At 34.7% G+C, this 25,097-nt stretch overlaps 2 protein-coding genes across 2 annotated transcripts; both read left to right on the top strand.

Moving 5' to 3' along the window:
• Nucleotides 1–1,916: 1,916 nt before the first annotated feature.
• LOC128230303 (MAM and LDL-receptor class A domain-containing protein 2-like) lies at nucleotides 1,917–9,493 on the top strand. Its single transcript, XM_052942472.1, has 7 exons — nucleotides 1,917–2,056; nucleotides 4,154–4,330; nucleotides 4,486–4,659; nucleotides 5,147–5,302; nucleotides 5,544–5,684; nucleotides 5,851–5,993; nucleotides 6,193–9,493. Exons 1-7 carry the CDS (start codon nucleotides 1,987–1,989, stop codon nucleotides 7,153–7,155), a joined length of 1,824 nt encoding a protein of 607 aa, XP_052798432.1. The 5' UTR covers nucleotides 1,917–1,986; the 3' UTR covers nucleotides 7,156–9,493.
• Nucleotides 9,494–10,655: 1,162 nt separating this feature from the next.
• LOC128232353 (fatty acyl-CoA reductase 1-like) lies at nucleotides 10,656–24,790 on the top strand. The gene is made up of 13 exons (XM_052945862.1): nucleotides 10,656–10,772; nucleotides 11,560–11,832; nucleotides 14,047–14,222; nucleotides 14,757–14,829; nucleotides 16,364–16,470; nucleotides 17,130–17,307; nucleotides 17,449–17,493; nucleotides 17,691–17,877; nucleotides 18,224–18,305; nucleotides 19,548–19,637; nucleotides 19,913–20,042; nucleotides 22,257–22,384; nucleotides 22,686–24,790. The coding sequence occupies exons 2-13, from the start codon at nucleotides 11,602–11,604 to the stop codon at nucleotides 22,843–22,845; spliced, it is 1,587 nt and encodes a 528-aa protein (XP_052801822.1). The 5' UTR covers nucleotides 10,656–10,772; nucleotides 11,560–11,601; the 3' UTR covers nucleotides 22,846–24,790.
• The last annotated feature ends 307 nt before the right edge of the window (nucleotides 24,791–25,097 follow it).

The following is a 25,097-nucleotide window of genomic DNA, read 5'->3' as shown; positions in this document are numbered from 1 at the left end:
TACCAACTACAGCTATTACATTGAGTGTATCAATGCCCTCATGTTTACCTGATTTTCTTGTAATGTAACGTTTCCGGTAAGAATACGGAAACTTTGCTCGTTTTTCTACAAACATCATGTTAATGAAGCCAAAATATGTAGAGTGCTATTCAGTTTATATCTTTTAGGCAAACATATAATTATTTGTATTTTAATACTCGAATAAACACCGACTAAGACATGCGTACACGCCTTGCAATGAACAACATCGACAACGGCATCGTTATTTTAAGAACTACCTTTTTGTCGTAAACCAACACCGTGCCTATATATAATAAACTTGTCCCCGTAATTAGATATGCGGTCATAAAGAGGCTGAGTTCTAACAGTGTTTATTCCAAATTGATAAACAAAACAAGTTACAATAGTATTACTAAATTTTATAAGGATCGGAAAACAAGGTACTAAAAACTCATGTAAATTCCTTTCCTTAAGTTATTTAGTCAAGTCAGCTTATTATGTACATTTGCGGTCAACATGCCCATTTTAAAAGTACATGCAGTGATATATACTGTATTACGTTTAATAAATGTAGCTATATGTATAGACTTGGGTTGAAGATTTTAAGCATGACACACAACCCCAACATACAACACTATAGCAGACCCAACAAACATCGAAAATAATATAAACCTCTGCATACATAGAAATATCATTCTCGTTCACCAGAGAGATGATGCTATGTGTACAACATTAACCGTAATCAAATCTCTGATGAATGTGAATGAGAAATATGCGCCTGTTACTGTTCACAACTTAACCATTCGTCACCTTAGAAAATATTATTAAGAGTAAGTGCACATCAGAGATAACTAAAACTCCTAAATTCCGAAGTCTTAGTGTTGTGTATAACGGGCATATAAGAAGAACGTGGGGAACTCTTTCAATAGCGTTGCAGACACATAAGGGATTTAGAAAGATTTACTGCCACTCGCCAATTAACTTAACAAAGATGCTAGGTTTTGAAGATCATATTAATTTATGGTAATAGCTGATACATCAGCTGTCTCGACCACAATATAGAGGCTTGTATCATCCGCAAATAACCGGATTTTAGCTTCAATTAAAAAAAATCAATGTCGCTAACGAAGTTAAGGAAAAGAAGAGGTCCGCGAATAATCCTTGGCGAACTCTTGAAATGATATCAGCCAAAGATGACGATGCATTCGAGACAACGATTCTTTGTTTTTTTCCAGCAAGATATGACGTTAACCAGTTGAGCAGGTTACGGCAAATGCCGAAAGAAGACAATTTACTTATAAGAACCCTATACCATACGCGATCGGAAGCCTTTGATGTATCCCAAAATACTGCCCTCATGTTCATCGAGAGCTTGACAGATTTCATTATAAAGGAAAAGAGGTTGTTTTACTGTAGATTCCCCTTTGGCAGATTCAGATCGGTAATATGAAATGAGGTTGAAAACGTAATTGTATAGCTTATCTTGAATACAACGTTCCACTAGCTTGCCAGGACAGCTAAGAAGAGAAACAGTGTGGTTGTTTGATATGGAGGAATCAATTAATTTGGTGAAAAAACACACCAAACAATGGCGCCGTCAAGCGTTTTCTACTACGCGTATTTATCTAGGGCTGGTGAGATCTTGCCTGCACGTCTCTGAAGGACCCATACAACTGATTGCGTTCTTAACATCCTGTTTAGAAAGAACAATGTCCTCAAGATAGCTATCAGGAACCGTGGAGATATCAGGAAGTGGATTTTTTAAAATGCTTAAGAGGCTAAAGAGGCTTGAAACGTATTTCTTCCTGTTTGTTTCTGCCGTATTGGCTACAGCCTATTTTGTGAATATGCACCAATAGTAAGTCCGTATATTAGTGATGAATTCCAAAATGCGAATACCGAATTTTTGTATTCGATAAAGTTTGGCGGTCCAGAACTATATATTTCAAGAAAATATATTTGAAAACTTACAATATAAGGATAGCAATGGATGGAATATGTATTGTTAATGCAGTTTTGCTTGTGATGGTAATGCTTATTGATGCCGACATCAGAGGTAAGATTTTAGTAATGTTAATAATAAACACACTTTTTGAACAAGACAGTCAAAACAACATATTAGTATAATTAAAGAATATCCAACTACAACATTTGGTGAAGACAAATAGTTGATCTCCAGTAAATGTTTCATCTGGATTCGGTTACTGGTCCAATGAAGTAGCCTCAGTTGATAACGAAGTGTATATTGTTTATGTTATTTGGTGTGTGTCTTGTTTGTTTATTTGTTCGTTGTGTGGTGTTTGGTCATTGCGCCAGTAAAGATCATGTCGGATATGTGGCTGTTTGGCTTGTTGGTGCTTTCATTTCTATTTCATTAGGCGAATGTTAGAAATTAGAACTCACTCTATGCATCGTTTAAGAAACAAACATTCAAATTAAAAGTGCACAATGTATAAATTACATTTATCTTTTCACAACAATTTGAAAAAAACCCAGACAGGCGGAAGAAATAAGTGTACAATATATTTTGACGGTCAAGCGATTATGTGGTAGCATGACGTATTACATTTGACTCTAAGCACATCAGATATTAGTACAAAGTCTGGAATAACAGTTCATTTATGTAGTTTATTTGCATATAAATCATTAAATATTACTTCCAGTAATTTATATTATGCAAATATCAATATCATTTCATCAATTATTTCATTCTCAGAAATAAACATTAAATATCAAAGTCAAGCCAAATATACAATATAATCCCATTACATTACTATGCATACAGCATAGGAGTTCTGTTTATTTAGTAAACCCAAATAATAAATGTGCACCTTGACTCAAGAAAATCTCTTGCCAGAACTCCTGATGTAAGAAAAATACAATGTTTTATACATACAATCGAATTAACTCTTCTTTATATACAGCTCCTAAAAGAGCTGGAGCCACTGTTTCGCACCCATGGATAAGTTCCATAAAGATTAACATTTAATACAAAAATATATCTTCAAAACAAACAAAATAGCCATTAAAATACGTAATACAAAAGGAGCTTCTTGACGTGTGCAGTGAATAAAAAGTACAGGGCGTCACGACGTCAATAAACATCATCGCACGCGCCTTTTGGTGAAATGTACAAAAATGCGCTTTTCTTTGTATTCAGAAAAAAATGTTATTCAAGGTATGCTAGAAAAGTTATCTTTCCGTTTCGGATAGAAAAATCCAACCTTCGGGCACGCTGCCTAGACGGTAACCCGGCAAGACTCGTAACCTGGCAACGCAGGTACCCTCGGGTCGGATTTTTCTATCCGGAACGGAAACACATGACAAATATTATTATTGCAGCACTGGTCACATGACCTGAAACACACGTGCGGTATGCAAGAAAAGTTGTAAATGTTCAACTATGGGTTCGTTTCACGTGTTATACAAGTTGTGGATGTTCAACTAATGGATAGTTCGCTTGTTTAAACAATTTCTTGAGTAAATGGCAGCTCATCCCGTGTGCATTTCTTTCAAAATTCATCATTATATTATCGGTTGACATACAATCCATCATTATATTATCGGTTGACATACAATCCATCATTATATTATCGGTTGCAAATCAAACCGATGTATAGAGCTTTTCCACCAGGGAAAGCACACGTGCGTACAGTCCATCATATCCAAGTGGTCCATACTGGGGCCCAGCCTGTTCCTCTACCACATAAACTTTATGCATGAAGAAATGGGATCAACCGTCAGACTATCCGCTGACACCATTTCTTAAGTTGCCGTTGTATCAGACACGGACTACCTTAAGCCTAGCCTTAATAAGTTAGCGATGTGGTAGTATCAGGAAATATCCATCACTTGAAAAATACACTATGTTAATCACGATAACATTCTTGGCCATGAACTCTGCTAAATCCATTGGTTACACCATTAACTGAACTGGTGCCAAGATTACACCCTTGAAGCCATAGAACTAAACCCCAACATCGTTTTACAGCTGTCATTTGGTCACCTGTGACATTAAAATACTAGAACATGACCCAAAGAGGTTAGATTTGTAAAAAACATCGCTATCACATTTAATCAGGTGTCTCTAAAATGAATCTTATTCTATACATATCGGGTAAATTCCAGCTCATCCCGTGTGTATTTCTTTCAGAGCCACGTGATGTTACCTGTCCGACTATGTTTGACGACTTCCCGGGCAAGGTGAAGTACAGACGGAGGGGGTCAAGGGTCGTCTTTAAATGCCCCAAGAAAATGCGTCTCCATGGAAAGAAGCGTCTCGACTGCCAGCCAGATGGGACATGGGACAGCGAGCCACCAATGTGCATAAGTATGACTGTTGTTCATAATAATAAAAACAATATATATCGGAGGGGCGTTGAAAAGTTATTCAAGAAAAATATTTTATATTGTTCAAATGTTTTTACAATACTGTATACAATCACAGATTGACTAATCACTTGGTCATATAAATCTAAACTATAGCATCCGGTTGTGTGCCATTCGACACGTCGAGCCACGTGCACCTGCACACAAGAGACAGGTACAGTGACGGATCGCTGATGATCTTCTCGTGCACCGGAAACTACCAGCTCGTGGGTACCATGGAGGCCTTCTGTAACGGCCATGACTGGAGTGCCACGCTCCCGCAGTGCCTCTGTAAGATTACTCACTTAGATATCACTTGTACATACCAGTGATTGATACATATCTGTTGATGCTTTTGCGCATTTATTTAATGAAAAAAGGAGAATTACTAAAAGGCCACCGGATTTTATATACATGTCCTCGTTGACAAGTTACGTACTAAATATGCTTTTTTCATCTTTGCAAGAAAAGTTCATCTAGCAATTTTACTTCAATCCAATAATTTGAAAATCTTTATTTCATACACCAGGCTCCATTATAGCATATATATAGCATTTATGAAAAACAACAAGTAAAAGTTAATAAATCATTCAAAAAATGATTAGTCAATATTAGAAAATATTCAATTCATTGTAGTGTGTACTGACATAGTCAAGGTTTTTAGTACTAGTATTCCAATCTTAGTTGATTTGTTATGAAATTAAATAAAAGTCGATGAATTATGTTGAATATTGAAAAAAGGTTGACAATAAGAGGTACAAATGTAATATCTGTCCAGCGCCGAAGGAGTTGGTAGAGTGCGACTTCGAGAGCGACCTGTGTGGGTGGAGCCAGGACGACGGGGAGGAGCGAGAATGGGTACGCATGATGGGTCCCACCCAGACGGGCGGCACCGGGCCCACGTACGATCACACATACATGGAACACAAAAGTGGTGCGTTTGTCTACAACACGTTTTGAAGTGATGCACGATATAAACTTATGTTAAATTAGTCTTGTATCTATAGTAAGCTTGAGACTGTACATTGTAAATTTAATTTGCAGTCGTCGTCTAACGTATTTTGCTTATTGATTTGACAATGAATTGTATTGCATAAGTTTTACATGCATAGAAACAACCCAAAATACCAATTTGACCGTTAGACTCAATGTGCCAATTCATATTCTACATACAGGCCACTACATGTACTTTGAGGCATCCAACCCGACAATGGAGGGAGATCGGGCCCGCCTCATATCGCCCACCTACCCACCAGCCTTCTCTGGGAAATGTTTCGACCTCTGGTACCACATGCAAGGACCTGACGACATCGGACGTAAATGTTTAGTTTTTTTTCTCAGCGTTAGTTTTAGTGACACTGACTAAGAGCTAGCTGTTGCGTGTTTCCAACTTGATTTTACGGCTAATTTCCGTCTCATTTATTTCCATAATACTCGTAAGCAGTATCCAAAAAATATACATTCCTACCATATCTATCGCAGACGTGGGTTCATTGTCCGTGTACGTGAAAGGGGTGTCCGAGGATTTGGATGGCCTTGACCCTGCCTTCTATATAGACGGCAACCAGGGAGACCGATGGCACCGCGCAGACCTGCAGCTCGACGACAAGCATGAAGATTTTCAGGTAGAGTCACGACTCATGCTTTTGACAGACTGATGGGCATATACAACCAATCATAATAGAAGATAGCGATTAAAATGGGTTCTCCTTTCTATAGTAAGTTTTGCATCTAAATGTCATGTACATATATCGATTACTCTTGGGAATTATAAAGATAATGTAAGATACTGAGCTTCTAGCTGGATTTGTGTGTTTTATGCAGATCGTGATAGAGGCGACGAAGAAGCTGAGTTATATCAGCGACGTTGCGTTGGACGACGTGCGTGTGTATTCTTGTGAAACTCTCACCACCACTTCCACCACCCCATCAACAACATCCACACAAAGCACAGCCAGCACTGCTAGCACTATTTCAACATCAGCAACAACAACAACAACAACAACAGTTACAACAACAGCAGCAGCAACAACAACAACAGCAACAACAACAGCAACGGAAGCAGCATCAGCAACTGCAGCCCCAACAGCAACACCACAAATAAGTAAGCATAGTGTAGCAAACACAACAAAAACAACCACATCGACTACCATGCCAACACAACAAGAAACATCATCTGCGACAGCGTCAATTTCACAACCAACACAGACGACAATACAACATACTTCAACATTACAAACACAAAGATCTAAAAGCAAAGCCTTAACTGCATTGCCTACAAAGAAATCCCAAACATCCACAGTTACTTCCAGAAATACGGCTGATTTCAGTTCAACAAAAACACAGACCATCAGCACTCAATCTTTATCCACGAAAGCAGTCCCAACCACCTCTGTCCAAACAACTACAGTAAAAAACACGCCTAAACTGTTCACAGCTACATCTCAAACAACACAAACAAGAACTACAGAAAAATCAACCATGACAGAAAGTCCTTCAAGTTCCACGACAACTAAACAGTCAATAGCAACAAACTCATTTAAAACAACTTCAAAGCCTACTGCGGTTACCCCAACCACACGATTAGAATCACGCCCTGCTTTAACTTCACTGCTTACATTAACAACTACGACAGTGCCAAAACAAACAACAGGCGTCACAAAGGATCGCAGTCCAAAGGCAACAAGAATGATGGTGAAAACGCCAACAGACACAGTGACGTCATTAAAGCGGACGATTGCTTTATCGACAAAAATACCGGGTAGGTATATATTGGGAATATATTAATAAATAAGTATGAACCATTTCTTTATTTTTAAGAAGAGGTAATAAGTCGTTAAAAAGACGGGCTATTCGGAATTTGATACAGTCATGTTTTTTTGGTGAAAACCCTCGACATTGGTACCTAAAACAGTGTTTTCGTGATATATTTTATATAACTTCTTGTATGTCTATAATTAATATTAATTGTGTTGTATTGTATTGTATTGCATACATGTTTATATATTTAGAAGAAGATAATGCTACTTATACTGCAATATTATGAGATGATAGTAAATATAATGATTATTTTAGTAATATTTATGCACATTGAGATTAACGATATTCTCTGTGAGCTAGTTAGTCTTGAAATATGCACACTGTTAACATAAATACAACTTATTTCAAGTGTAGTTTCGGTCAAGATAATATGTCATTGGTCGTAGCGACGTTTTCAAATGTCCATGTTCGTGACAGTTGTTTACTTTCTGAAACTATATTATTGTAACGTGCGAGGCCAACGACGCAGCAGATCCCTTCAGAGAAAAGCATGCTCAACCCTGAAGGGGTCGACTGGTCTTATATACATAGGCCCCGAACCTCCAAGAACTGGTTATGCCAATTTGCATATTATAAAGTACATCAACATACTATAGAGACCCCATTCCGCCTAGAGCGGAACGTCACACTATTTTTGAGAAGAATGCGAGTAAGTTGGAGAAAATTGGTTATAAATAATCATTTAGATACGATATCCCCAAAACGATATCCATTTATAGAACTCTTTCTACCTTTTAAATAGTTTTAAATATTTGTATTTTTGTTGATATTGAGAATCTTATGTACATGCTCCAAAAAAAAACATGACAGCAAAAATAAAATTGACTGGGGTGGGTGGTAGCATGGTCATAAGGGGGGTGGGGGTCATGCCAATCTTACCGCCGCCTATGAATACAGACAGACATTAGTGTTCGTTTCAACTGAATCACACAGTGATCCAAATATCTCGCAATTCACGGGGCTCATTTAATGCCTCCCCTCCCCACTAGGGACAGACTCATGAACGCCCAGGTAAGAAGTGGTGATCAAACGGGTCTGGTAGAGCTCAAATCTGAGTGTTTTTTAGAACCGAGAAATGCATATACATATATGTGACACAGTGTAAGTGGTGTTTATATTGTACTTTCATATTCGATTTTGTTTTATTGCATTATTTGTAGGTATTCCATAAATATATTGTTTTGCTTTTTTTTTTATTGTACTGTATTTTTTTCTTTGTATTGTATTGTATTGAATTGTATTGAATTGTATTGTGGACCATGATTAGAGCGCCTCCACGTGGTATGGTCTGGATGCACGAACATGGTTGTACAAACACATGTATGCCAATCAAAACATTCTTTATGTTGAAACAAAAACCATGTTTATGTAACTAAAAGCTCTCTTATTTCTTCCGTTTTGTCACGTTTACATTGAAAAGTTTAATACATACATTTCACGTAAAAAAATCAACGTTAAAAGTACATGCATGATATTTCATATCCGGCTTTTTAAGAAAACACTCTCCTATTATTTCATTTCGACACGTTTAAATTGAAAAACTAGTTCATAATATATTTCTGAATGTTCTTTTTCTCAACTTTAAAAGTATATGATCGGTATTTAACATCTGGCTTTTCGCGAAAAACTATTTATATATTATAATACCTCAATACCTGGTATAAATCAACTATAAAAGTACATGTATGGCATTTCATATATGGTTGTTCATGAAAAGCCCGGCTTTTTAGGGTTTTCGCGAAAATTGAATCAGTGTTATAGACATTAACTTTATTTCAGGGTTGAAAATGTCTTCATGAAATCATTTATTCCAACATTCAGTTTAATGATCGCGTTGATTGGCAGTGAATGCACTTCGCAAACTAGTGTACATAATTTGTATTAGTTTAGAAGTGATTTGGTTGTTAATTCTAATCCATTAGATGCCTGTAAATAAAGAATGTCCTTTAAAAATACTATATGACATACTTCAACATGATAAGTAGTATTGTCCATTTTTTTTAAGCGGCGAACGGAATAACTGCGCAATAATTTGTAATCTTCTATCATTGACAACTGTATGATCTACACTTTTAAAATTCTAGTTTCTTTGTACATTCTTATGCCACATTCTTATGCCGTGATATAATTTATAATCATAATTGTAAATAGATTTATCTTTTTACCTTTTAGTATGTGCTTGTAAGTATTAAAGTGTAACATATATTATATTAAATGTATAAAAACTTTAAACTGTTTTGTTTTTCACCTTATGTACACGTGAATAATCAAACAAGCCCCACCGAATTAGCTTTCGGAGCGACGATTTCATGTTTTACTATTAGTACTTTCATTGGATCCTTATAATGATCGCGCAAAAAATCATCGTGGCCGCCAAGATAATTGCTTTAAAAAATAACAAGATACAAGTAGGCCGAGTGCAGCCTTTAATCAGAGAAAACACAAAACGTGGAAACACAAAACGTGTGAGGTTTGCAAGCAGTACATTCTAATATGGTACACAATCTAATCTATTACAAGTTAGAAAAATGCATCGTATTATAACTTCTATATGTTGTTAATGATTCCGGTACTTACAATCAATGTGAATAGCCTTAAGTGCGAAAATAATTTAGGCAATTAATTCAATTCTATGATTACTTTCTTAAGAACATCGTACCAATATGCAAGCTTAGCTTACATGAGAAGATTGCATCCGTTATTTGCTAACATAATGAATGTAGCGTAGTGCTATCTTAAAACAATGAAGCCGCTGTGATCCTTCCAGATCCCCATATATGCAAGCATTATCCTGAAAGCATTTCAATTATTTTATCTACATATGTAGCATTAATCCCGGCATCACTTTTATGTCATGCTTAATTTCCAGGTTGGGGTTTCTATACAAATGGATGACAACGGGTCAAAACTCTACGACGGCATTATTCTTTTTATGTTCTTTAATTCTATACTTGGACTGACCCCGGGCAGTTATCATATTCTGTGGCCGGGTTATTATTTTTTGTAACACCCGTATCGGCCCATTTCAAAATCAGTACACGTTGAGCAGATCAAACCTGGTTAAGTTCATATGTGTGTTAATTGTTAAGGGTTTTGCAAATTGTTGAGAAACAATTTTATTGACGACTTCATACGATAAGATATTGCCATATCAGACAAGGCTGGTAATGATTCTGATTGAAAAGGTTTAACTAGTCGAAGACTTTAAGCATTTTCTATTCTAAACTTCTCATATGATACCTTAAGACTTAACCAGAAATTGCAACACAAACTAGAAAACAATACTATTTGTAAGAAACGGCTTTGATGTTTTGTTTATCTACTTCCAGCCTATCTAGTATATAATTATATATGTATGACAATTTTTGTCTGTCGAAACCATCTAGCCTTTTTTAAAGCTTTAAAGCCGATTGAGATTCACGGAACTTTACGAACATTACCGGAAATAATAGCATGAACGTTTGAGCCAATCATAAAACGCGTGATCGAAGCGTGACCTCTGGCATTGAACCAAAATGGCTGCTTAAGTATGAACTCGGAGATCGATAACGTTTGTAGCTTGTTATAAATTAAAACGATTTAAGGTATGTAGAAAAAATGTCGGTTAATATCATTTTTTTTTCGGAATGATTGTTATATTTAATTTGTGTTTAAAGTTGGGCGGGGTGAAGAAGGCGGTGCCGGTGTCAGTGTAAATGTATGTACAGTAATGCAATTCTTAGAAGAGAAAAGCAATGCACGATACCGATCATTCTCGTTTGTTTTTATTTTCATGTAAGGAAGTTTCATTTATACAGTACTTTTCATCAAGTGTCATGCTCGCAGTGAGAACTTTTGATGGGCGATGTGTCTTGTGGTTGTCTCCCCTGATGCAATGTTGATTCTTGTTGTCAACACACAATATACATTTCAAAATGTACATGTATTCTAGAAATTCAAACAGTTTGACACACAATAAAAACCTTGACTTATTTAAAAAATAGTTTTATTTCAAGATGAAATTAAGTCAGAGGACTTGAATAGTAAAAACTTTTTTACTGATACTATTTATTAGTATTATTTTCATTTTTATTTTTTATTTTTATTATTTTCATTATTATTATTTTTACTGTTTTCACAAGATGCTGTAATGAAATGTGTGAGGCAGATGACCTTATGAACAGTTCTCATTTTTTTGTGATAACTAAGTTAGTATAAAGTGACCTGTGTACACTGTTATCAACACATTTTATGTCGAGTTCAACAAGGCGCATATAACCACTGTGATAAACTGATTATCTTTTATAAATCTGGTCATTTTAATTACCATATTATACTGCAAGATTGTTTATAAGTATTGATTAATATTAAGTGTGTATATCTTAATTTCAGGAAGTGGAGATCTGAAGATAGAGTGCATTTTTAAACAGTGATATGAGTTCACATATTAAAATGGCAGACCAAGTTGAAGACATTTTGCCGACAGTGGCAGAATATTATACGGGGCGAAATGTATTCATTACTGGTGGAACAGGGTTTATAGGAAAAGTTTTAATTGAAAAACTAATAAGGAGCTGTCCTAAAATTGGAAAGTTATTTATTTTGATTCGACCTAAACGCTCACAAGATATTCACCAAAGAATGGAAGATATGTTAAATGGTCCTGTAAGTATTGAAATATAATAATATAATATAAATATGCTTGTGTAAAATAAAAACTCAAAATTTTATACTCTGTCTAATAGTCTGAATAATGCACCAGTCAATTAAAACCAAGCCCCCCCCCCCCAGGTCCGGGGATAGCTGGGGAAATGGGCTGTGTTTTTACCTTTGAACGCGGTGTTTTTTTCTTCACGCCAAAAAATAGCGGGAATGGGCCTTACCTAATGTCTCTGGGGTGCAGGAGCATTTGGCAGGGGTTTCACCAGCAGTTCATCCCCACAGGGCGGGGATTTTCCCCGGACCTGGGGGCCGTGGTTACAATTGACGGCTACCAGACAAATCGGCCCCTTACCAAATCGGCCTCTAGCTCAAACGGTTACCTTTTCGGCCCCTTACCAAATCGTCCCTATCACGTAGACGTTTCGGCCCCTGATTACCGAGACGTTTCGGCCCTTATTTTTATTTTATTTCTAATTATAAGAAAAAAACCCATGTTATTTCATTTTTTTTATTTTAATAGACAAAGCTATACTGTATACATGCATACAAAGGTATAGATAAAAATAGATTTAAAGAAAATATCTGTACACTTGAAAACATGTAAAGATTTCTTCATGAGATATTTTTAAAAAACGAAATAGAGTTGAAGAAGAAATGTTTAAACTTATTTTTTTTTAAATAATCTTTAAATATTATACACAACTATGTTGCTAATAATATGTATAATGACATGTCCATTGTCTAACATCAGTCTTGACCAAACACCAGATGCCTTTTAAGATGGATATTGATGGATAATGATTTATGAACAGAAGAGAACATATATTTTATAAGAACTATTATACAGTACATCTTCTTATTAACTACAATTTAATAATAAATAAACTAACACATGGAAAGAAAGTTATACATTTTATGAAATTCAGTAATTTATATTCAAATCAGGTAAGGATGAAAAAAAACTATTATTAATCTTATATTGAATACGTATGCAAAACCATACTGGCTTAAAAGGTGTTTTTAGACAGACGGTCTTATGGCGAATTGTCATTCCACAGAGGTATCAGGCGTTGGTATTGTGACACTCTGTGTTTACAAGCTTTAATATAAATACGTCTACAAGGATTGTTCCGACTTTCCCAACCGCTAATTCTCACAATATACCAATCAACTGTAAATAACATTAACAAATTAAAGACAATTATTCATTCACACGTTTTTGAATGTCTTTTTCACACCCACAACACTTACAGTTTGCCTTGCAAAGAACGCATGGTTCAAAGACAATTTTTCTTTGAAGTCTTTAATGATCAATTAATAATTAACAGTTATAACAAATAAACTTTCTTAGATTTTCTAACATTTTATATTAAAAATCAGGGTTAATAGTTATTTAGATTTTAATTATATTTTTTATATCAGACATATCATTGTTTTTCATGCATATTTGTCTATTTGTAAATTTAAATATGTTATTTACAACTTATTTACAGATCTCATTTATAAGACGACCTACAATGTTTTACTTTATACTCAAGATAAAAAATAAAATAAAATTAAGGGGCCGAAATGTCTCTGTTTAAAATCACTAAGGGGCCGAAACGTCTCAGTCATTTTAATTAAGGGGACGAAATGGCAGGGCCGAAACGTCTTAGGGGCCGATTTGGTAGTAGGCCGATATGGTAAGGGGCCGATTTGTCTTGATCCCCAATTGACTAGTGCATAATATTATAACAGAAATAAACAGGAATGTTTTTTCGCTAACTTAAAAAATATCATTATGATATTGTTAACATACAATTATGTACATGATATAATAACGTTAATTGATGTTAACGTTAATTGAATGATGTTTAGTGAAATGCATAAGTCATAAATAGTGCTATTATAAACATACACTCATGTAAATGATATAAAAAGGTTATTTAATCTGTATGTATTGTGATATGCACTAGTCATTTATTGTGCATGTTTGCAAACAAATCTCTTTGTACATTGAAATTGAACACTCAATAATTATTTTACCAGATAAATGTTTAGTAGTAAATTGACAGTTTACCGTTAGTTTAAAAATCATAATGGTCTTATTCATGACCAATTGATTTTACCGGTAATGATTATCATTTGTTTATTGTTATTTGTATATCCTAAAAGCAATTTATAAAAAAAAGCATGCTTAATTTTGAAATTCTTAACCTTATCATGCATATTTTGCAGATTTTTGACAAGATAAGAAAAGACCAGCCTAAATTTAAAGATCGGTTTGTGCCCATAAACGGTGACATGTGTGTGGAAGGGCTAGGTATCAGCCCATCAGACCGTGACATGCTGGAGACCGAGACCCAAATTGTGTTTCATAGTGCTGCAACTGTCAGATTTGATGAACCTCTCCGGTATGTTTCATGACTCTTTGTTAATCACTTTAGACTGTCTTAGTAATTCTTAGAACAAAAAAAATCATTTACTTTCTGTTTTTATGAACATTACCGGTAGGTTCTTTATTCAAAACTACTTTTTGTTTGTCTGTTTCTCTCAAAAGGTCCAGGCATTGTCATAGCCTTGGTGTCATCAGCATCTGCATGCTAAAACTTCCCCAAAACTCGAAAAAACGTTCAAGATATTTAAATTCAACTTGGTATACATGTTGTCTGTATTAAGCAAGACCATAGGGCTGTCTTTCTTCATTTTGGGAATGGGGCCTGGGCGCTGAAAAAGGGATATTCAGTGTTATTTTTGCTCACAAGGGGGAAGTTGACAGAGTACGCCTTTAAGAATAACAATAAGAAAACATAAGGGAACTTTTCAAGGTAAAAGGTTTAATGAAATAATAAACACAGCAGCATCTAAGTTCTAAGTATGTTAACTATGGTATGACCGTATGACATTGGTTTGCCTTTGTCTTATTTTGATGCAAACATTTTATTCAGGGTGGCAGTTCAGATGAATGTTCTTGGTGTGAGAAAGATGGTTCAGCTCTGTAAAAACTTTAAGAAGCTGGAGGTAAGCTTAAAACTCTCAAATTTCCTATTTCACTCAATGTTAGTTACAGATAGTGTTTTCTATGAAAATGTGTGCACAAGAATGCATTTATACGGTAACCATCTGCTACATTGTGATTCAATGGTCTGCATTTCTAGAATTACAGTGTATTCCTAAGGATAGCCGTTGTAGTAGAAGAGTCCTGGGATATCAAATCCTATATACTTATCAGTACCCCAGGGTGCACCGTCTGCAGGAAAGGGTGCCTAGGGAGAAAGGGGCACATTGTATTGCACTTTGAATAACTTAAGCATTATATTTTGAGAGGAAAATGTTAGGAAATGAGTTTTATTGAAGTTATATTAGGTTTCAACTGCCAAATATGTCAAGTCTGTATGTACATGTATGTATTATCACAAGTTAAGTTTTAATCAAACAGATTGAACTATTTGACAGTCTTAAGTGTTTAATTTTATGGAGGCAAGATGGTGCTCATGCTGGTCTCCATTAGGGCAGAAGAGTTCTAATGGAAATGGACAGGGTGCAGCACTCTTCCATTAGTTTACTGTTAAGCTAAAACCCTACATGTATATAAAACATTTGAAGTTGATCAATACATATACTTGCGCTGCCCTGCCTGACAGGTTGAACTGTATTGATTCGGGATTAATAATATAAGGCAGCTCATGGTTGACATTTTGTTTAATCAATATACATAAAACTGTTCCACATGCTTAACCTACTTTTATTACATAACAGATTTTGTTGAATATACACTTAGAACCATGCATACTGAACTACCAAAGTACATGTAACTTAAATATGACTTAGTATGAACAAGGAATGGAAAAAAAATAGGTTTGACCATCCATTGAATAGTACATGTATAAAACTCTACTACATGTACATGTATCATGATTACAATACAGGCTACACTGTATACACATGTTTTGAATACTGTCCCTCAGTCATCAAAGTCAGACTTTTGGATGAACAGACCTGAATTCTTACACAACTTAAATACTACCGGGTATATGGCATAAAAAATGTAACAAGCACTGCTACATGAAATTAAGGAAAAGAATGAGCCCTGCAAATATTTTACCAGCTTGTGGGCTTGTTCTCAGTCTCGTCCGCCTTGTTTCCTCCTGAGTTCTCTGTCCCAGTCTTGATAAATGAAGCTCAGACCCATAACTGTGAAATCCCGTAGAACAACAGGATTGATCATGTACAACTAAAGGATATAATTCTAGTGCAAGTTCTGACAGAGTAAACTTAGCTATGGTTAACATTTATGATATATTCACACATAGAACAATACTGAGATCCAAACCACTTCACAATCCTACAAACTTTTTGAACTTCAAAATCATTATGATTCTCCTGTCCTAAGCTTTGAAAATCATGGTAGCGATTGTGCTGCATACAAAAGTACAAAGTGGGGGGTTTCTACTGGAGAGTACTTTTGTCATTACCTTATCATTATGTTAAACATGCACCTAAATATATTTCCTTTTACTGTCAGCTGCTCCTACATTTTCACACATTGTTGCAGGTTTTTGTCCATGTATCGACAGCATATGCCAATTGTGATAGGCCATACATAGAGGAGGTTGTCTACCCCACACCAGTAGATCCACAAAAACTTATAGATTCCCTCGAGTAAGTTCATGTTCATTTTAATATCAGAGTTCCAGTTAAGAACTTTCAATAAATAAGGTTTAACCTACCATACTCATTGTTTTTGCAATTAGGTATCCAGGCATTTGTATTTGGTCAAAAGTTAAAAACTTGCATTTTTCATAAACTATAATTTATTATCTAAGGTTTTAATTCTAAACCTAACGTTACAAGTATTGAACTCGAAAGTTAGGTGCTTATGATTAACTGAGGAGTTATTTTCTATTGCCCCGAAGGAGGGCATTTTAAAATCCCCCTGTCCCTCCAGTTTTCTGTATCCAGGGCAGGCTTTAACTTTGTCAAGCTACAATGGGCTTGACATGTCATCATTTGGCTTCTAGTATATAAAGCCAAATATAGTTTATAGCTTAGTGGTAGAGGCTGTAGAAAGCTGGTGACTTAAATTAATCCATCTTGTTATGCTGAAGTTCTTTTTCTTATAAGAAGCCAGTGCTTGTGTCCACTATGAGTGGACATGAGCTGGATTGATACAGTGACCTCTTTGGTGAAAGGCAGACACTTGCATGTTTTGGTTCATATAAATGTTCATTGTGTAATGAAAGTGACTTTTCATTATGATTGTAGAGGTGATAAATTTGATTGAGGGCAACCCACAATACATTTAACTGTTGTTATCACAGGTGGATGGATGATGAAATGGTTGAGTTGATCACCCAACAGCTCATTGGAGGCAAACCAAACACATACACATACACAAAGCAGCTAGCAGAAGACCTATTGATCAAGGAGGGGGCAGGGCTTCCCCTTGCAATCGTACGGCCATCCATAGTGGGCGCTGCATGGAAAGAACCCATACCTGTATGTTATGCTAATTTAGTGATTTGATGCATTGATGCATTGATAATAACATATCTTAAATTTAAGGGTGTTAGCACACTGAAGAAAATAGAAAAATATTTGTAACACACCAATACAGTAATTTTAATTTTATATTTTCAGGGTTGGATTGACAATTACAATGGTCCTAGTGGCCTATACATAGCAGTAAGTATTTCTATATGCATTGCTTATATATATTTTTTTATTATAGCTATAATGTATTGAGAACCTTTTATCATGCTGAGAATTACCGATTGTACTCACAATTAAAGTCTTAATGCATGTTAAAACAATGTAACCTGAGCAAGAATTTGTATAACTAGAGTGTAAATAATGTTTTGATTTGTTTTACTTGCCTTCAGGTTGGTAAGGGAATCCTGCGGTCGATGAAGTGTGACTACCAGGGAGTTGCAGACATCGTGCCTGTGGACATCCCGGTGAACATGTTGATAACTGTGGCGTGGTACACTGCCCTTGCCAAACCATCCAACATCCTCATCTGTCACTCTACCACCGGCTCAGTCAACCCATTCACATGGGGAGAAATGGGTATGGATGATTTAAGTATCATTTATTTTAAATAACACCTTAACATGTCTCTCCATAATGCTTCCTTTGTGAATGATTCTTGTCAAAAATGACTTACATGGAAATTTGTACATTAAATTGCTGGTAATACATTGGTCACGATAAGCACCAGTCTGAGTGTCCTTTTCAAAACTTAAATTTTACTAAACAGGGTTTGTTACAAGTTTAAAAGCCAATTAAGTAGTCAATTATTTTTACTGGGTGATCCAAATGTCTTATTTCAATAATTGCTTATATGACCATTGTGATGTATTGAAAATAATTTGTGAGTCAATGTATAATGGAATATTTTGAATGTGTCTTGCAGAGGATGTTGTGATGAACTTTTGGAAGAAAGTGCCTTTGGATGCATGCTTTAGAAGGCCCAGAATCACCCTTACAAACAATGGGTATGTTCTTGTTTAATCTGACTAAGACTTCAGACACTGCTTTGGAGATAAAACTTGTATTGAATAATAACTGAATTAATAGAAATTCTATGTGGATTTATCGATATTAGCAGTGTTCACACTAAAGATGTCCCGTTTTCCCATGGTCACCAAATTTCATGGTCACCAGAACCTACAAGTCAGGTGTCCTAATGGGACACCATATTTTTGTGTCAAAATGTTAGATAAGAACCCAAAATACATGTGACATTCAAGCAAATCAATAAAAATTAGATTTTATTTGTGGAATATTAAAAATATGAGGAAGTATAGTGCAAACAGATGGTTTTGTTTGCAAACATTTCATAGATGGAATTTATTTGCATTTTGTTTATTTATAATTTGTTCTTTATACTTTCGAAGAAAGCAGATCTGTATACACTAGATTTGAACCACTGATACATTCAAAACAAAGACGAAAGTATCAAAAAAATCAATTGAGGAAATCCTGTTGCATACTCAATGTGTTTCATCAATATGATTAAGACTTAAACATTTTGTGAAATTTGTCATGCTTTATATTATTCACTTTTGAAAAACTAACCTTGTAGAATTAAAGAGCCCTTTTATACCATACACAACATGTACGTCATGTGAGATTCTTGTAATACTGACAAACAATGCTAGAACTTAAGTAGTAACACTAGATTTCAACTTGTGGTGTCCTTATAGGAAACCTGGTAAATATAGTTATTGTTGACCCCTGATAAGTTGGACAATAAAAATAACAATAATTGTGAATCAACTTAAGTGAAAAACAAAGCAATGTTTTATGGGTGAATGTAGTTACTGCAGTCTCAATCCTTAGTACAATGGAAGAAGTCATTAAAAAAACACAGATTTATGAGTCCTCAAACACATTGCTGATTTATGAATTCTCAAACACATTGCTGATTTATGAATTCTCAAACACATTGCTGATTTATGAATTCTCAAACACATTGCTGATTTATGAATTCTCAAACACATTGCTGATTTATGAGTTCTCAAACACATTGCTGATTTCTCAAACACATTGCTGATTTATGAGTTCTCAAACACATTGCTGGTTTATGAGTTCTCAAACACATTGCTGATTTATGAGTTCTCAAACACATTGCTGATTTATGATTTCTCAAACACATTGCTGATTTATGAGTTCTCAAACACATTGCGGATTTATGAGTTCTCAAACACATTGCTGATTTATGAATTCTCTTTCAGTTTCCTTCATGAGTTTTATGTGATGGTAAGCCACCTGGTGCCAGCCTACCTGGCAGACATGGGCTACTCTCTCCTTGGCAAGAAACCAAGGTAAGTGCGGCAAAGATTAAAAAAATATCAATTTCAGCTTCAATACAGTAAATTCATCTAGTAAAACATGTATTAATTTGGTCCTAACTTTACACTCTGTAAATGAATACCCCATAAAGCCTACTTGAAATTCTGACCATTCTTTTTAAGGCTTTAAAACTTGAAATTTGTCTTTGAAGACATGACTAAATTATTTGCATCCATGCAATGAGTAGTGATAAATTACTTTATACTTTTTGAAGGTTTCTGTAATGTACATTTTTGCTTGTATGTAGAATGGTGAAGATTTACAACAAACTGCATCGGTCCATGAACACTCTGACCTACTTCACGGTCCAGTCATGGGAGTGGACGTACAGCAACCTCGACATGCTCGTCAGTCAGATGTCTCCAGAGGACAGGAAGGTACGAACTCCAAATCCTCATAAGCATGTTTGGGTTCAATTTGAGTTAAGTTTAGTTTGAATGGGTAGGGTAACAAGGAGTCCAAGAACCATACAAGTGATTTGAACAGAATACATTTATAAAGGAAGATCCCTTGAAACACAAAATACACTCAAAGTATGAACATGGAAACCCTGGTTGGTTTGAAACAGTTGATTAACAGCATTGGAGTCCGTTTGGATTTCAGACAAAATTATATTCAAACATTTTTGTAACTGTTTATTCGTTTGAAGGCAACTCTTGGTTTTGTCAGTTAAGTGGAGCTATGGAATTGTTCAGATTGATGGTCGTATTATAAGTGCGTAATGCTACTGGTATATTTTGGTTTGTTTTTAATTTTCAATTATATTGCAACAATTTCTTAAAAGTATTGTTTTAGGACTGAACAATTTAACGATATGGTGCATGTGTATTATTACTTCTCAAGTCAAGAGTTTACAATATACATGTATTGAGTAAAGTACAAACTGTACTATGTACTAATGGAAAATAACCTTCATGTGTACATGACATGAATGTTCTATACATGTGTACATTTGGCCTAGGTCACAAATTATAACATTTTCTATTAACTGGTCAGCAGTCATTTGAGGTGAAAGTCTTCCACTTGACCTTTGGTCAGTATCTGACCTGTAAAACTGAATCACCTGTCTATTTATGTCACATTGGCAGCTTCCTAATGCTTGTAAATCAACATTTTTTTTCGGAATGCCATTTACATCATTCAGTAAGCTATTGTTAGTGAGAAAAAACATGAAATAAAATACACATATATGATTGTCAGACCCACTTGTTGAAATGTTGCTGTCCCTGACATGGTTAGATTATCATATTATCAGATAGGTGACTGGAACAGAAAGAAAAATTGTATGCTTGTACATTATATAGGACAGACTGTTACTAATATATCATATATAAAATTGGTCTTCATCCACAAACCATACATTATCTTGGGTCTTGATTTATTATCTTTTATAAGATATCTTTATCAGGTGTGAGCTACATGTTATCTAGAATGAGTTCATTATTAAGACTGTTATATCCAACTCTTTTACCATTTCTCAAGGATGCATTTATATCTTTATTACATAACTATTCAGGGCTTTTTCTATAGTACCCACGGGTCCGACTATCGGACCCATTCCCAAAGCAAAATATAAGATATTTTTCCCAATTTTCAGAAAAAAATCCCAATCAAAATTAAAAAAAAGATATATATATTTTTTTTTTAGAAAGTCTTTTTTCATGTACTGGATCATTTTCAACATCATATCAATTATGTGATGTTAAGCTTTTTTGATAATTGAATTCGGAAATCATTGATTTTCATCACATTCAGATATCTGTATGAAATATTATCTGTCTTGATCGATTTATTACAATAGATATTTACACCCAAGGATTGATATTTCAGCCATTTTGGGTCTTTTAAAGGGAAATAAACTAATATAAAACCATTTCCTAATTCGCTGGAGACTAGACAGCTTTTTCTTTTAACTGTAAAATTTCCCAATTTCGGCATTTTCACGACGCAAAATTTCCCAAAATGTCTAGGGTCTTTTTCCCAAATTGGGCAGAAAAAGCCCTGCTATTACTTAAGGATTTTTTAAAGGGGAGCATCTGTGTCTAACATCTTCACCATTTCTAAAGGGAAGCATCTGTGTCTAACATCTTCACCATTTCTAAAGGGAAGCATCTGTGTCTAACATCTTCACCATTTCTAAAGGGAAGCATCTGTGTCTAACATCTTCACCATTTCTAAAGTGAAGCATCTGTAAGACAGGGAAGCATCTGTAAGACAGGGAAGCATCTGTAAGACAGGGAAGCATCTGTCTTCCATGTTCACTTTTTCTAAAGGGATGCATGAATGGGTGCTTACATTGACAGCATATATTATTATTGACCTCACCGTTTAATTGGCATCATCATGTTCATAGACATACACTAAAGCCATTAGCTTCAGAGCTATCTGTAATCATCAACTTCAACATATGATATCTGTAATAATGATATATGTTCACTGCATACAAAACTTTTCAATATCCTTGTTAGCTATTCTTATGTTTGGTGGTAGATGCTGTATTGCATGGGCATTTTATTCAAAGTAGGTTTTGCTTTATTGATTTAATAGTAGTTTTAAGTTGATCCATAGTTTTCTTCCATGTTTTTTGCCAGACGTTTTACTTTGACCCACGACCGCTGCACTGGCCCACGTACATGGAGAATTACTGCCTCGGAACAAAGAAGTTCCTCCTGAATGAAGACCTGTCCGGGATCCCTGCAGCACGCGCTCACCTAAAAAAGTAGGGCATTATAGATAGCTTTTTGAAATACTTATAACATTACATTGAGGAGAAAATATCAATTAATTATATTTGTAATGCATTGTGACTGATGCAACATTTTGAAAACAAATTTATCATATATATCTTCCTTGTGGATGACTTTCAAATATCAGTATACTTTACATGAATGTTTAGAATCAAAACATTTTGTCAAATCTGTTTAAAAGCAATTGTCTTTTTTCTGCATTATGCATATCATAATTTGGTAGATTTTATTTGGCCTTTGAAACTAACTTGATGAATATGTTATGTATTTCAGGTTGCGAAACATTCGATACACCTTTAACACTATACTGGCCATAGTGTTGTGGAGAACTCTAGTTGCCCGCTCTCAGATAGCACGAAACCTTTGGTTCTTCATCATGGGACTCGTGATGAAGTTTGTCAAGTATTTTAGAATCACAAGCACCATTCGCTGACCCAGGCAAACCTAGGGTGTTGTGTGTTGATGCAGTCATACAAGTTGATGGGATCAAATATTTCACAGAACAAGCACTTGAATCTGAATTGCTGTGGAAATGATTATGTGAAGAGTGTGTTTTATTAATAGGCATTCCACATCATGTGTTTTGCCATATTAAGTGAATGTGTGGACACTTGAAGAAGAATTGTTAAGAAGATAGGAGAGTATTTTGTTGTTCATGAAATTTTATTTATGAAGAAATTTTTCGATTTCCCTTTTTATGATCATTGTAAAATAACATACATTACTCCACAATTGTGTTTCATAACATTAAGAATTTTTAAAAAATGTCAGAGATTTTTTAGAATATTTGACATGTTCTAGTCAGTTCCCTATTTGGCTTCACCAAACAATTAGTTCGGATGGAAATGTTCATATACGTGAAACAAGGCTTATAACCCTTGCTTAAATTAACCAACTTGAGAAAGATGGTAAGGTATTGGCAACCGCTCACAGTCATAAATGCATTTTGTCTTTCTGTTTTCTTACCTCGTGTGAATCAAAAATAAAAAGAAATGTTTTGTATCAAGACTGAAAAAGAATGGTTCGTATTTGTGATTGTTCCTTAAGTATTTAGAAATCCATAGTCATGAGCCATGGTTGTAAACTTGTTGGCTTGGTTATAGAAATGTGTTTTTAGTTAAGTACTGCATTAGGGCCTGTTGTATGATTTTGTATTCGTTATAGTTATACACCAAGGGTTCCCAAACAATGAACTGAGATAATGTTAGCTGGTTGTTCTGCTACAGACCATTTTGCCGTACGTTTTCTGTCTTACATTTGAATTTTAAGTAGTACGAACATGGTACAGGTTTTTCGTTTTTTACTGATGTTTGTAAAGCAGCCATTTATGTTCGCATCACAATTTATGAACTTGGTTATCTTGAAAGTAACTTTTTGCTCAATTGAAAATGTGTTATTGACTAATGATTGAATCTTAATATGGCTAAAAGGCTCATTTGCTTTATTGCAGTTGAAAAAACAAATACAGAAAATATTTGGTTATTATGGAGGGAGTAAAAATGTAATGCATTTATTGGATCATATATTATTTAAATTATAATTATATTTTTATTGCATGGAATAATAACATTATTCTTAAGTTTATATATATCTATAAAACAAATATATGATCTTTATTTATGAATGTATCCATGACATGAATGTAGCAGTAGATATCAATGTGCATGTATATAGTTCTGAAACTGCTTATAACATGGTTCAGAAAATATAATGCTTCAGGGTTACATGATTGATAAACTAAACAGGAGATGGGATTAACTTTAGCGTTAACATACATTCTTACCAAAGAACTATGCCATACATGTATATATGTCTAATGCAGTAGTGGCTATTTTCAATTTGACCTTTTCATAGCTCATGTTAAACATAGTTTAATTTATTTCCGTGATTTATTACTCATTCTTAAATAAATTATTATTCCAATTGATCTACTTGTTGAAAGATATGAGCTACAAGTTATATAGCATAATATATATGAACAACCAAATTCAAAGGATGTCTTTCAGGACTTCATGCTGCACATGGAATGCAAAAATAGTATTTTATTTACAAAAAATGCACAACGTTGCCAGAATTATGATATTATGCTTATTTTTATAACACATTGGCAGTTACAGCTTTAACACAATTTTGTTTATGAAATGATTAACATAGCAAGAACTGGTTTAAATTGTAAATGCCTTACAACAATATTATTGTAAGTGACACAGTCAGTTGTTTTATGTTCGCTTATGGTTTGTTCAGGTCTTATTTTAATGCATCATGTATATTTTGTATTTATGTGTTTTACTATGATTTATTGTTGCATACTTTGCTTTTTAGCTTTATTTCTGTTATTTCTGCACAATAAATTATCCAAATAAATCTGCCAAATATTCTTTTTGTGTTGGTTGAAAACCATAATGGTGCTAGGCCATAGCTTGTTATGTATAGTGTCTCCAGCATTATGCCCTTTTTATATTAAAAATAATATGTTTATTTATTGTGCAAACAATAAATTAAGTCTTGACTACCCAGTCACAGCATTTATAATCACAATATTTAGCTCAAGTTTGATCGTCAGATGAATAGTTTGAAGAAACAACACGAGCATGATAGCAAGCAGTTAAATAAAAGTTGGTTTCTTGTGTCGCCTGAAAAAACCAGTGCTTACGTCTGTGTACATGTTACTATCCCTGTCAGTTG

This window comes from Mya arenaria, chromosome 4 (assembly GCF_026914265.1).
Source record: "Mya arenaria isolate MELC-2E11 chromosome 4, ASM2691426v1".
Classification (NCBI taxonomy): domain Eukaryota; kingdom Metazoa; phylum Mollusca; class Bivalvia; order Myida; family Myidae; genus Mya; species Mya arenaria.
Note: the sequence above shows the minus strand (reverse complement) of the source record. Positions and strands in the feature narration are given on the sequence as shown.